Raw genomic sequence first — 15,073 nt, 5'->3', positions numbered from 1 at the left:
GCACAGCCCACGCGTGGGCCACAGGTTGGACGCCCCTGCGACTTGATCTCGGTTTATGTAAAATGTTTTAGCATAATCAAGTTTTTTGGATGTAGCTAAATAATGTCAATCTTGCAATAATAATATTGTAAACTTTGTAACATAAATCTTTGAAATATCCGAGATTTATAAATATCTTGTATACATGGGAATAAACACTTCAATCACTGACGACGCTAATGCATGTTTTCTAGAAATTTGAAAAGAAGCTATGGCCCAGTGAATGAAAAGCTAATGTTTTGGAAAAGGAGTTGGTAGAAGAATAAACTGCAGAATGAAATGACTATTTCCTGCAAAAATATGGTTTCCTTTTTTTTCCCCTAGCCAATCGACTTTGAAACGAACAGGATGTTTGTCCTTACTGTTGCTGCAGAAAATCAAGTGCCATTAGCCAAGGGTATCCAGCACCCACCTCAGTCAACTGCAACTGTATCTGTTACTGTCATTGATGTGAATGAAAACCCTTATTTTACCCCCAATCCCAAGATCATTCGCCAAGAGGAAGGCCTCCACGCGGGGACTATGCTAACAACGTTTACCGCTCAGGACCCAGACCGATACATGCAGCAAAATATCAGGTATCAAATGCCATGTATACTGATTTTATACCTTACATTATGTTCTGCACTGTGCATAAAATTTATCATTTAAGTAAGAATCTCCCATTGGACCCAAAACTACTTATTACAAGATTATTTTTAATTCTTTGATGAAATTTCCTGAATAGATCAATGGATATAGTACCTTGGAAATATCAAAATGGATCTACTCAGGTCTTATGTGAAGAAAAAAATATTCTCTGCTTCTTTGTTTCTGCCTCCCTTTTTATTTAAATATTTTATAAGAATTTAGCCTATGCTTTCATACCAAACTCACAAAAAGTGTCTATTGTAAGTAAATAGGTGACTCTTAGAAGCTTATAACATTTATCTCTTCTCCACATATCAGGAAGAAAATTCATACCAAAACCAAGATAGAGAAGCTAATTTTTTTTCATTTTTGCCTGTACAGTAGTTACAGGACTTACAAAGTATATCTGGGAAGATTTCCAGCTTCAGCAAAATCAAGCTTATCCTTCCTGGTGAGGGAGTAGGTGGGTGGGAAACCACACCCCACACAGCTATTATTGCTGCCGACGATAAGTTTTTAAATGAACTCCTATTTTATTCCGCTTCTCTGGAACTGCTGCTAACAGATAACTGCATGTCTTCTCCATTTCTCTATACATTAAAATCAGCAAAGATAAATAGCTAATTAATTGGCATATTGAATTCTTACAACTTTTTACCTCTTAAAAGATAGGATATGTTTTCTAATTTGTATATTGGTTACCTAAACTTTAAAAGCTCACCCCCCCATTAAAAAAAAGTATAAGGTGATAAACTAGTGATATAGAGAATCAGCTTCATACAGACTCAGCCTATAGGATTTCCTTTGGAGGGTATAGTTCTGAAACTTGACCCATTGTGGAAGAGCCTACCAGGAATAGGATGATGGGGGTCTCCCCACTAGGACCTCAGCTCCACCATTATAAGGTGTTAAACATTTTAGGAGTATTGTGTGATAGAAAATGCCATTACAGTTTTCTTCAGGCATATATATATATATATATATATATATATATATATATATATATATATACACATTAAGGCTACTGCTTACCCGGAAGGGGTAGTTGAGCTGTTGTACTGGCGCCATGGCCATGCACTGAGCTAGGCAGCAGGTTAAAACGAGATCTGTCAAATCCAGCAGAGCCCACGGTAGAGGCTGAGCTCCTCGTCTTCCCCTCAGACACCTGTCTAATGTTGCCTGCATAGCTGCCCACACACACCCTCCTGTGCCTCTCAGAGCCACTGTCCCTGAAACACTTTCCCCGTTAAAGACGTGTTTCTGCAAAACTGACGTAATGGGCTGCTTGCATTTGGAACTGAACCAGTAAAATATGCTTTATTTTTTAAATTTCATGTCAAAAAAATTAAACTGACTGTGCTTTCATTTTGTAGATACACAAAATTATCTGATCCTGCCAACTGGCTAAAAATAGATCCTGTGAATGGGCAAGTAACTACGATTGCTGTTTTGGACAGAGAATCACCAAATGTGAAAAACAATATATATAATGCTACGTTCCTTGCTTCTGACAATGGTACGTAATTAAATGCAGCCCCTGTATTATCCTGTGCATTGTTAAAGAGAGGAGAGCCTCCTCGGGAACGCATCACCAGGAATGAGGTTTTCTATGAAACCCGGTTGTCTGGAACACTGACCTGTATTCCTCTGAGGCCCCAACTTCTAGTTTCCATTTCCGCTGGGGTTTCTACGGCATATTCTCTGTGTTTTATAGTGTTCCTGCACCCTCCATGGCAGCCTAGCGTTGCGATCAGAAGCCTTCGTGGTGTTCTGCCCTGCTACACAGTGACGCCTCATTACTGCGGGTTGAGTCTGTCCTCAGTGGCCCAGACACTGTATTTTTTCGAGGTGGTCTTTTTTTTTCCTGCTGCCATCACTTTGTCTGTCCCCAGCATTTCTCTTCTTTCTAATTCTCTGCCTCTAGTCTGCCATGAGCTGGGAAAACTCTTAATTCTGTGCATTAATTGAGATCATTGAGTACGTGAGCCTTAGTGTATTGGTTTGGGAACACCTAGCTTAGTACATTTTTTTTCTGGGCCTTTGCTAGATTCTAAATGGTTGAGAGTAATAGGTGGCACGTTTTTTAATGAGTACAATAAAAGTGACTTGTGGAAACCTGGCGCTGGACTTGTTTGCTTTGTTAGCTTTTAGTATGATACGTGTTTGTTTTGAGTGGAAGCTGTGAAGACGCGGCCCCCGGGTCCGGAACCCTGCTCTGCCATTTCCTCACCGTGGGACTGGCAGCAAGGTTTTAAATCTGCGCCTTTCCCTTTCTGTTAAACAAGGGTAATGGTAGCAGCACCTGACTCACTGTGTGTTGGGGAAGATAAAGTGACTTGTACACATAAAGTTTTTAAAACAGTGCCTGGCACAAACTAAACACTCCAATAAATATGTTTATTATGTGTTGATACTTTTGAAACTCAATCACAATCATATTTTAAAATGCTTTTAGTGTTCAGCTCTGCACGTTAGCATCAAATAAAAGTAGCAGGCATCACTCTGGTGGTCGACATTGAAAAACGTTGCCTATGAAACACTTTTGATAAGAGCAGCTTCAGTGAACCTTTGCAAGTCCTACGTAATAAGATTCAGCGAGATCATTGTCAGTGATAAATCTATGGGGCGCCAGAGCCAGAGCAATATTTTTCTTATCTTTAGCAATATGAGAGCTAGTATTCAAATACCCAGAGTTGAACCGGGAGAAGCAGCCTCCGCCGTCGCACGTCGGAGCCCAGGGTTGGTGTCTGTCTTAGGCGCTCTCGCTGTGTGGAAGTGGTGGCTGTCCTCCTCAGTGGAACTTACAGTAATAGATCCTGCTCCGTTATGTTGCTATTTAAAGAGCTGTAAAATGATGTACGCATGTTGGTTGTGAGTTACAGACAATTTTTTCATTCACTGGGGTGGACCATTTTCGATCTGCAAGGGTGTTTGGTACAAGCGGTTAAATCTCCATCGCTGTGACGCTTTGCAGAGGTGCTTGACTTCACTCACCAGGCTGCACGTGGAGGCCCGTCCCGCTCTCTAGTGATCGGGCCACCTCCTATACTTGCTGTGGGTTACTTTCATTATTGATAAATTACTTTTGCTGCTTGCCTGTTACATAGAGTTGTTATGAGAGTCAGATAGTATTAAATGGGATGACAAATGTGAAAGTTCCTCGAACTGTGTGGTGTCCTGGTAGTCACGGCGGCAGGAGAATTCTGCCTCCATCTTACCACTGTACGCCTCACAGTAATTCTCTCTGCCCTCAGAACCATTCGTGTTCCTCACAGAGGCCCCTGGGACTGCTGCGTGTCCCCTCCTCAGCCATGCGTTCGCTACCGGTCCTCGGGCAGGTCACCTAAACCTCTGTGTCTCTCTCCGTGTGCAGCCTTACTCTGGAGATGGTCACAGTTCTGTTATATTTATATAATGTATAAAGTATATAATTAAATATGTTTATCAATAACATAGTATTTCTGTTATGGTACAGCAGACTCTTAAATAATATCGTTTTGTTCAACATCTCTTCATTCTGACATTAATGAGATGTTTCTATCACTTAGCTTGTGATAAAGTTGGTTTTGTTATATACTTTTAAAGTCAAACAATCTACTGATGATGTTAACTGAAGAATTACTATACGTACATTTGTAAATATTTCTAATATAACATAAGCCAAATCACAAGACTAGATTTTCACAAGTGGCAGAGACAGCATTATATGCCGTTACAAGAACGGATTTGAAGTCAGTGAAACAATCTTTAGTAGCAACCCCACCACTTATGAGTGTGGGACCATGTGTAGTTTATAGAGACTTGGGTTCCACATCTGTCTGAACCTACTTCATAAGTTTACAATGGAATAAGGTATATGAGGCAGGACCCCAAAAAACAAAATTATCTTCTGCAGGGTGGGCCCCTTGTACACAGGCTTCCCCTGTCAGATTGGTGTTCTAGGAACCCATCTGTATCAGTGTACCAGCTGGTGCTGTTGTGAGAGGCTGCATTCTGCTTCGGTGAATTTTTTTGAGACTCTTTAACCATGTTTGCCCATTTCATAATGGGGGATTTACAAGCACACCTGCCAAACTGCACTGAGTGTTCAGCAGTTTTTGAACAGAAAACAGACTGACCCCCGTGCCCCACCTTTCCCATTCACCAGATCTCACCCCGAGCAACTTTTTTTTGTTTCCTGGGATGAAAAAGGCCTCAAAGGGAAATGTTTTGCTGATGTGGAAGAGGTGAAACAAAAAACAGCAGAACATTAAAAGGCATCAAAATCGATGAGTTCAAAAACTGTTTTGAGCAGTGGGAAAAAAAGTCTCTATAGGTGTATTGCTTCAAATAGAGAGTACTTTGAAGGTGACCAAAGTTGAAACATGTAAGAATAAATGCACAGTTTTTTAATAAATAAATGCCTTTTTTTTGCCTCCCTTTGTATAGAGCAACCTCATACTTTCTCAAGGAAGTAGTTGGTTCATCAATAAATACCATTTCCCCCCTCCAAGGTGTTCTTCCCAAGATGAGGTTTGTGGATCCGTAGACTATTTATTTCATAGCTGTGTTTGAGCTTTCAAGGCATTCTTGTGTCCTTTCATGCACATGTCTTGGTTTTCCATCAAAAGTCGGGTCCACAAGATCACAACCCTGGTGTTCAGCATCTCTTACATTCCCCACAGCGCCTGGAGGAGCATGGTGGGCCCAGGGCCCCGGGTCATGGACAGCAGGGGCAGGGAGGTGCAGGAAGGCAGTCAGCAGGGGCACATACTGTCACCGCACTCAGCTCCTGCTCACCAGCAGTGGCAGCTCAGGGTCATCCTGGAAAGGAAGCAAGAAGTGGCCTTATTGTGAAACATTCTGCCCATGTGCTGTGGCAACTAGATTTGTCCAAGGTTACGCAATGATACGGGGAAGAAGGCTAGAAGCTTCGAAAATTTCACAGTGTCGAGGCTCATTGAAGAGAATTATTCAGCACTGGTTTGTGGTGTTTCTTTCTTTTAAGGAATTCCTCCTATGAGTGGAACAGGAACACTGCAGATCTATTTACTGGATATTAATGACAATGCCCCTCAAGTACTACCGAAAGAGGCAGAGACTTGTGAAACGCCAGACCCCAGTTCAATTAACATCACAGCACTTGATTATGACATTGATCCGAATGCTGGACCATTTGCTTTCGATCTTCCTTTGTCTCCAGTGACTATTAAGAGAAATTGGACCATCACTCGGCTTAATGGTAAGAACAGGTTAATTATTTGAATATATATGCAGCTGAGAGATTTTGAAGCTTGGAACAAAAAGTTAATTTTATGTGCTTTATAATCTCCTCATTAAATATATTTTAAAAGCTACTTAAAGTTTAAATAAGATATCAAAGCCCTTGAAGTCAAAATTGTCTTCACAATGCAGCATGCAGTCTGCGTTATATGCACCATTCGGTAGCACGTACATTCCAGAAGGTAGTATGTGTTTCACCATATCATGTATTCACTATCAAACTGTATTTTTTTTACATAGGTGATTTTGCTCAGCTTAATTTAAAGATAAAATTTCTCGAGGCTGGGATATATGAAGTTCCGATCATCATCACGGATTCGGGCAATCCTCCCAAATCAAACAGCTCCATCCTCCGTGTGAAGGTCTGCCAGTGCGACTCCAATGGGGACTGCACAGATGTAGACAGGATCGTGGGTGCAGGGCTTGGCACGGGCGCCATCATTGCCATCCTGCTCTGCATCATCATCCTGCTCAGTGAGTGCTCTCCTCGGCTCTTACATTTTAACTCTCCTCACTTCCAGAATGTTTAGCAAAGTAACTTACTACCGTTGCCTTTCGAAGTAATTTAACAGCTCTTGTTGACCTTATTTTCTTGCCAATCATAGATGGTTCAGCCAAGTCCGCTTTGAAATGAGAAGAGCCCTGAGCTGCGGTCAAGCACGCACAGGCTCCGGGCACACCCAGCCAGCATGCGTCTTCCGTGCCCTGGGGCCGTTTTCTGATGCCAGTAGCTGGGGGAGCTGTAGCAAACTCTTTTTATAGAAAAATGTTAGACAGTCCTGACTTTGAGCACGTATCTTATGATTTGAGTATGAATTTCTGGCACGCAGTTGATGATTTAGGAAAATAAGTATATTGCTTTCCTTTCCTTTCCTTCCTGTAAAGCACAGTCAGCAACCCGTTCCAGTCACGCAAGGATCAAGGTATTTGCTTCTGAAGGACTGTGTAAAATGGTGAAAAATTGTACTTCGTGTAGCACATTTGATAATAGAAATGATTACACAGCTCAATAAATTCCCTGTCTTTAGAGCAAGTCTAGATTAAGGAATAGCTCCTTTTTAAGATACTTTGCAATCTTCGGTTCAATGGAATGCAAGAAATTAACCACCGGAAAGTACTCTAGGAGCCACTTCTAAGCTTGCAGGTTAAAAGGATAAATTGCCTGGGCTCTGTGTTTTATTGTTGAAGAGCAGTAGGACTTAGTTTATTGTGCGATCATGCTGTACACCAATCACCTTCTTGAAACTGTTGCCCATTTCTTTTATATTTTTGCCATTTACAAGTGTTCTGGTAATTTAGAATTCTGTCCTTTTATCCTAAGCAATTACTATAGAAGCTTGAGCATTTTTTACTTCCCCTGTGAAGACGACTTTGACTATAAATTGAAACCCGCATGCTATACTAATAATCCACTTGCTAGATTTAGCCCTGGAACAATGGCAAATGAGATCATGTATCTGGCTTTAAAGGGAGGATATTTACTTTTATGGCCAATAATAAAAAATGTGCTCAAATAGGAGTCATTAAATCTTTTGCTTCGGGATGTAAGCTGATATCTCCAGATTTTAGAGAGAGAGTGTTCCTAGATGTGCACTTAGGGATATGTTTCAATTTCAACTAAAATGTAGCATATATGCCAACCTTATCAAGAAAGACTTAGATATGATGGATTATGTCATGAAGAAGTGACTATAGCATTTGAAGGAAGATGAATTGGTGCTGATTTTAACATCAACCCTCTGGAAAATTTATGATTCTAAACCTGGCACAAACGTGTGAAGCATGAAAGCCTAATGTTATTTCAGTGCTTAGGCTAATCCCCTCACCTTCTTACCTGAAACCTGCAGTTTAATATGAAAGGGAATGCACAACAGTGCAGTGGGAAAATACCAGCCTTTGGAAATCAAAAATCCTCAAGGTCCAACTGCTGACCCAATTCCAACTTACCTCCCAAGTCATCGTGGCAGGCACCTCCCCTCCCTGAGAGGTGCAGTTCTCCCTGAGCTGGGCAGTATAGTAATGACTGACCAACTTGAAAAAAACAGCGATTAAATAACAAGTAACAATTAAACGTACCGTTATTTGTTGTTTTAGAATTTACACGCCGTTTTATTAAGGGGAAGATTTGCTGGCACGCCCAAGTAAAAGATAGAAATAGTTACTGTCCCCATTTGTAGATGATGAGGCTGAGGACAGACATTCACACAGTGAGTTCACAGGGCACCAGGGTCTGTGCCCCAGGTCTCCACTCTATAAAAACCCAGCGGTAGGATCTTGTTCTGTCTTGTCCCTTGTAATGTGAGGCCAACTGTACACAACACAGTAAGAGATGCATTGCAAATTTTCAACCCACATAAGTTATTAGTGTTGCAGACCATGGTTAGTTACATAGACCAAGTTTAAAAAATGACAACATTATGCTTTTTTACTGTTTTTTTTTTTTTTTTACCTTAGTTCTCGTTCTGATGTTTGTGGTATGGATGAAGCGCCGGGATAAAGAACGCCAGGCCAAGCAACTTTTAATTGATCCAGAAGATGATGTAAGAGATAATATTTTAAAATATGATGAAGAAGGTGGAGGAGAAGAAGACCAGGTTAGCCAATTTTAAATCTTTAAAATAAAATGTTATGATCATATAATCTAAAGAATAGGACAAATGTCAATACAGGCAGTGAGATAATGGTTGGTATCAAATTTCCTTTCTTTTATCACATTATTAAACACTTGGTGACTTTTTTCCAACATCTGCTACACATGTCTTGAGCTTTTTTTCAAAGTGTCCAAAGTCATATTTATTTTGTAAGAAAATCATTAACATTATTTTAAGGAGCCTAGGATGTAACTCGATTCTATTTGTACTAAAAAAAATACTTTTTGCAGTTTTTTCTTAATTGGATATCCAAAATGTAAATAAAAGTAGTTTTTATATTGATATTTAGATATTTATGTGTATAGAATGAAAGGCACTGGGCTATTCGTTCCATAAATATTTACCGAGCGATCTCAACTTTCCAGCGACTGTTACAATCTTTGGGGATACAGAGGTGGGCGGAGCCAACAAATACCTACCCTTGAGAGTCTGACATCCTCGAGAGATATTTGAAGTTGGAGACAATGTGTAGTTCATCTTTGTATCCATAGTGCCCGTCATGGTACCTAGCTTATCATCGGTCAGTGAACGTTGAAGTTCCCATCTGGCTATAAAATAACTCGAGCTTCTGTATTGCCGTGGCATGAGGAGTGGCATTCTTGTTCAAGGAAGAGAATGACCAACAGGTGGAGGTTATGTCATTTTCACTTACTAATGCAAATGTCAGGGGCAGCATTCAGAAAAGAGAACCCAGAACTCCTGGGTCCTGGATCGTCATCAGTTAATTCAGATGGACTCTGTCTCCGGTATTTATGGAGACATTTGTGATAGGACCGTAAATTTAAAGAAAGCAGATTTTCATGAACATATCTTCTCTTTCCCTTCTTTGCTTTTTTGAGGAAATACTATATCGCTTTTTGTTTTACAAAGCACATTCACATTCATTGTGTTTGATCTTTGTGGCAGGCTGTTAGAGTTCTCCATTTTACAAATCGTGCAAGTAGCACGATTTGGTCTCAGAGATTTGGTGCTCAGAGACTGGCAAAGCCAGAACTAAGCTCAGCTTTCAGCTCCCCTGCTTGCTTTACCCGATTCCCCAGCCCTCTCATTTGGAAGAGTATTGAAAGTCTGCTGAAGACTTGACTTGTGAGTGAAACTGTTTTGGATACTGACTAATTAAAATGGCTCTACAAATATACTCCAGGGTTTCTTGCTTATAAGTGTCTTTGGATATTAAAATTCATGTTTGGCTTAATCCTTAATCAATCTCTCCTTTCACTTTCCTGAGCTGTGTTCAAGATTAGCAAATGTATGTTGATCACATTATCTCATAAATCTTTTCCTGGTATTTTGATTCATGTCATTGTGCATAATTTTCTAGGCATGAGCTTAAACCTCACTCAATGAAGCTTCAGTAAAAATAGCAAAAACTGAAAGGGCACCCATCATAACGGGCAGCTGCATAGAATTGGAGGCTTAGAGGCAAGAACCAAGATATTTCTTAGCATCCAAGGGTCTGGACCAGGGCTCTTGATGCCACCTAATCTGGTTCTTTCTCTCCCCCAACCCCTCCCTTTCATTGTTTAATGAAATTTTATTGTTGTAATTATTTCAGGAAAGGCTTACTTCCTTTATTGACTTTATCCACTTAGCTTGATGCTTGAATCAAATAGTAAAACCTACCCATGGCAAAGATTTATTAATATTATCACCATAAATATTCATCCTTTTCTTTTCCTGACCTCTGAAGTTTTCTTTGCCACCTGATAAACTCTTGGGCATGAATGTGTTGCTTCCTACCCACTTTCTCAATAGTTCGAAGATTTTTCTGGAACTTTCTTTATATTGTTCACTGTGGCTAATTTATTTAGTACCAGTCTTCTTGTGACACCCTTTTGTAGCCTCTTGTTTTTTTGGGTTTTTTTTTTTTATGGCATTTTAGTCCAGGTTTAAGAGCCTGTGCCCATCTCTGAGCCTCTGTTATGATTTCCATTTATAGTTCTCATTATAGAAAATGGTGACAAAATTGTTTAATGGGTTTTTTTTATGCATTCCAATCTTTGCCTCATGATAACGGAATGAAATACGCAGTGTGGTAATGCTACAGCAAGGGTTCTGTCTCCTCCACCCCTAAAGTGGATCATGAAATCCATTCACTTATCTCCATTTCCAAGGCCACTACCTTAACTTAGGTCAGAATTATCACCACCCTACAACAGTATCTTAATGAGTGTCCTATTTGTGTTTTCACACCCCCATCCACTCTGGGGAAATTATGAATCCAAACTTCCTCCTTAGCATGACTAGCTCTGGCCCTGCACCCAAGCTGTAGCGTACGCGGACATGCACCAGGCAAAGACCGGTGGGGAAGGTCGGTGGTGGCCACAGACGCCTCAGGATGTGACTCCCTCAAGGCTGTCTACCAGGACAACTAAAGTTTCTTTCAATGCCAGAGTGATATGTCCTTTTAGAATTTAATGTTATTTTTTCTTCCTCCTCTTACCACTCTTCCAGGGATAAAAGCAGTATGGGTCTTCTCCGCCCCCCCCCCCCCCCCCGAAAAAGACTTGTCAGTTGTTGTTGTTGATGTTGTTTTCCCTCCCTCCCCCACCCAGTTAAATCTCATTATGTCCTCAGCTATCTTATGGTTTCAAAAGTCTGTGATTTAGTAACTTATCTGGCTTGTTCTTGGCATCAGAGTGCAAATTATAATCTCATGATTTTCTGTATTCCAACCAGAAGCAGAAGGCTTCCCACAGGTTTAACTCATATCAACACAGGTTCACTCATATCAACAAGGAACATTTCCAGCAACCCAGAAGCTTCCCTTGTACCCCTTGCCAAGTAGCATGCTCTCTGCCAACAGTAACCAATATTTTTTTTTTATTTCTGTTACCATACATTAACATTATCTGCTTGGATTTTATTATGAAACAGGACGTCATATAGTAGGTACTTTTCCTGTCTGACGTACTTTACTTAACATTTTATCTGTGAGATTCATCCATGCTGTTTTTAGACGTAGTTCATTTTTGTTTCTCCTGAATAATATTTATTTTATTGTAAGAATTAACCACATTTTACTTACCCATTCTACTACACTTGGACATTTGAGTTGATCCAGTTGTCTTGTGTGAAACCTCCATGAACATTCGTGTGTGTGTGTGTGTGTGTGTGTTGGTGCGGGCTGGCTTCCTGATTCTCTGTGTGTTTTCATTACTGTAGCTTTCTAACACTTCTGTTGTGATGTGCACAGAGAGGGAATTTCTAGGCCCTGGAGTGTGCATATGCACAGCTTCAGTACAGTCCTGCCACTTTTCCAAAGTGATTGCACCGTTCACAGTCCCCTCGCCACTGCTGTGTGAGTCCCAATTGCCCTACAGCCTCACTAGTACTTGGTTTTTCCCATCTTTTAAAATTTTAGCCATTCTGTGTATGTGTGTGTATGTGTGTGTCTTAGTATGATTTAATTAGGATGTTCCCACTGACTTACCACTTTGATATCTTCTTTGTGAACTTTTTGTCTGGTTTTCGGTTGGGTTGTCTGTCTTTTTCTTACTGATTTATAGGACATCCTTATATATTAGGAATAACGGTTCTTTGTCAGATAAATGTATTAAATATATATCTTCTCTCATTCTGCAGCTTGCTTTTTATTCTCCTAATGGTGTCTTATGATGAACAGAAGTCTTTATTTCAGGTTATCAATTTTTCATTATGTTTGTAAATTTATATCCTATTTAACAAAACTTTGTATACCCCAGGGTAATGAATCACCTCCCCGAAAAATATATCTGTGATTCATGAGTAATGGATTATTCATTCAGTACCAGCTATGGACCAGAGTTCTTCTTTGTTTTCTTCCTCTGTGGATCCCCAGCGCCCTTTACAGGAAAGGTGACCATTTTCCGTGGCACTGCAGTGGGCCACATGACATGCAGCAGACAGTTACGTGAGTGCCAGTCTGCGGGCCAGCTTCCTGATTCTCCCTGTGTCTTCATTACTGTAGCTTTCTAACATATCCACAGATCCAGATGCTCCAACTCAGTTCATCTAGCTTTTTTCCAAAGCTTTGTGGATTTTATCATTTACCTTTTCTTCTGAAGAAAAATAAAACAACACACTTCGTTAATACTCTTACTTCCTAAGTGAATTTATTCCAAATGCTTCTCCCTTTTCTAAATCAGATAGTATTGCTTTAAATATTAAAGTCATGGTCAGTTCCTGAGAAGTTTAGTTTTGTGAAATACACTTTCTATTTTCTATAAATAGAATGATCACCTGTTAGAAATTCCCTTTCTATGCAGTAGTGTGCATTAAGTCTTTTTAGCAACAGAATATCATTCATACTTTTTTAATTAGTTTATTTGAAGACATCATCTCTTACGCAGTGGGCCTGGGAAACAGATTGGTGCCATGTTGCATTCCTGACGAGTTTTAGTTGATTTTTATTACACGTAGCTGGAAGTTTTGCAGCATATGTCTTACCTCAAGATGGGGACGGAGGCTGTGCCAATGGAGGCAGACACAGCTTGAGGTCTCAGCCGACAGCCTTAACGAATGAGCAGGTTTAAAGGGTGGGTAGATCTCAGGGGTCAGTTTAGGTAGGTCTGCAGAGCTGTCTGGGGAAAGCTGTAACCCTGAACCTAAAGCTGGGAGAGCCAGGATTCCCATCTTCCTGCCTAGAGAAGGGATTCTTCTTAAAGAGCTAGCTGATTAGAAAACAAAGCAAAGCATCCTTGACTAAGATAGGCCTCCCTATCTTCCCTGCTTTTGATTAGCATCTCTATCTGTTTACATTTTGTGCCAAAACACAGGGTGGTAGTTTTTTCAACAAAATAGCTGAAAGGGGCCTAAGAAAACAAAAACAAAGAAATAAACACACACATCTATCTATCCTCTTTGGTGCCTTGAGCCTGGTGGTGCCCTGGGTAGTCTGCTTGTTTGGACTGTCGGGAGATGAGGTCGGGCCAGGTTTGCAACTAGCAGCAGACATGTCCTGAACAGGAGCTCTATTTCCTCACAGTGCTGTTGGCAGCTGGACAGACACTTTTAGTATAAAACGTCCAGTCTCTTTTAAAAGGGTGAGGTTTCCTCTTTATCTGCTTCACAGCCATAATCAGCAGGGCTTTTGGTGGTTATCAAGTCATGTTTAATTACCCTCATTAGTAAATGTCCTTCAGTGCCCTTTTGGCCAGTGGGGCTGGCGGCTGATACTGTATCCCTTTTAATGATCTTTATGTCTATTTCCTTACATATCGGTTTCTCTAATAAAATCAGGGTGAGTGCGCAGCCCCGGGATAGGAAACAAACTGTTAGCTTCCTCCCTTTTAAAGCTTAAGACTTAAGTTAAGATTGCTTTTATATCAAAGAAACATTTATTGAGTATGTATTATGTTTACAGCACTAACTTGTGTTCACTTTACACATCCTCTACCTAAACCCCTTGACATTATGCAGCTTCATTCTCCATAATAGTAGCAAAGGCTGTTGTTTGAGGGTACCCTGTGTATTAAGTGCTTTATGTACATTATTTATTTTGACCCTCCTCCAAGTCCAGCAAAGTCGGTGCATACTGTTAGAAAGTAGCAAAGAGGGGATTAAACCCTAGTCCACCTGAGTCCCAAAAAGATGGTGTAGTACCATATCTTGTACCATTCTTGGCAAAGCTTAGTCTCAGCCAGGCAATTAAAACAGTGTCTTTCAGAATGTCATTTGAATTTATCAAAGAAGGCTCTCTTTTCTTTGAAGCAGGCTCAGGGACATCCGAGAGCTTCCTCTGCTCTTAAAATTTGACTGGGGAAATGTTCCATTCCCAGGATCTGGGCCCATTGTGGGGACTCAAGACCTCTGAAAGAAGGCTCCACCGTTCATGTTAGGAGGTGTCACAAGTGACAGTCAGTGGACACTAGGATCCTTTGCACCACAGCGTGTGGTTCAGCGGAGCAGAGGCGGCACGAAGAGCAGGTTTGTCATCTGGACAGGCTGTCAGCTCATTAGAGATTAAAGCCGACGCCTGTGAGAGCTGGTTGTGACAGAAAGTGTGAGTGGCTACGTAAAGATTCTATATCAGTTTTCTCTTGATCGCTCTTGGATTTGGGGCCCTTATTATCCATGTGTACCAACTCTGTCCTCCCACACCGCCGCTGCCGAGTGTAACATCACAGCTGGCTGTATTCTTTCTCTCAGTCTCTGCACACAAGGCCCAGCACCTCTGGGATTCAGGAGGTTTCATATTCCAGGATGAGGACTCTCTGACTTGCTCTTGGCTGGTTTCTTCTACCAACCCTGATGGTCCAGGGGATGTGTCTGAAAGCTGGATTTTCTGTCATTTAAAGTCACAGTTCACATACTGTGGGTCTCTTTATTTATTTTAGTGATTTTTGAGAGAGAGAAAAAGGAAGGAAGAGAGAGAGACAGAAACATCAATTTGTTGGATTCATTGGTTGCTTCTTGTATGTGCCCTGTCCAGGGATCCAACCCTCAGCCTTGGCATCTAGGGGTGGCGCTCTAACCAACTGAGCCACCGGGCCAGGGCCACTGCCGATCTC

The 15,073-nt window shown here is 40.9% G+C and overlaps 1 protein-coding gene across 1 annotated transcript in view; it reads left to right on the top strand.

Annotated features, from left to right (window-relative positions):
* Positions 1-15,073, top strand: part of CDH2 (cadherin 2) — a 206,607-nt gene that overhangs the window by 169,894 nt on the left and 21,640 nt on the right. The window contains exons 10-14 of the mRNA XM_053913141.1: positions 364-617; positions 2,043-2,185; positions 5,657-5,890; positions 6,172-6,405; positions 8,386-8,525. Of these exons, the coding sequence (XP_053769116.1) occupies positions 364-617; positions 2,043-2,185; positions 5,657-5,890; positions 6,172-6,405; positions 8,386-8,525 (1,005 nt within the window). The remainder of the gene's footprint in view (positions 1-363; positions 618-2,042; positions 2,186-5,656; positions 5,891-6,171; positions 6,406-8,385; positions 8,526-15,073) is intronic.

The sequence above is a fragment of the Desmodus rotundus genome, chromosome 10, assembly GCF_022682495.2.
Source record: "Desmodus rotundus isolate HL8 chromosome 10, HLdesRot8A.1, whole genome shotgun sequence".
In the NCBI taxonomy this organism is placed as follows: domain Eukaryota; kingdom Metazoa; phylum Chordata; class Mammalia; order Chiroptera; family Phyllostomidae; genus Desmodus; species Desmodus rotundus.
This window is presented reverse-complemented; position numbering and strand designations above follow the sequence as displayed.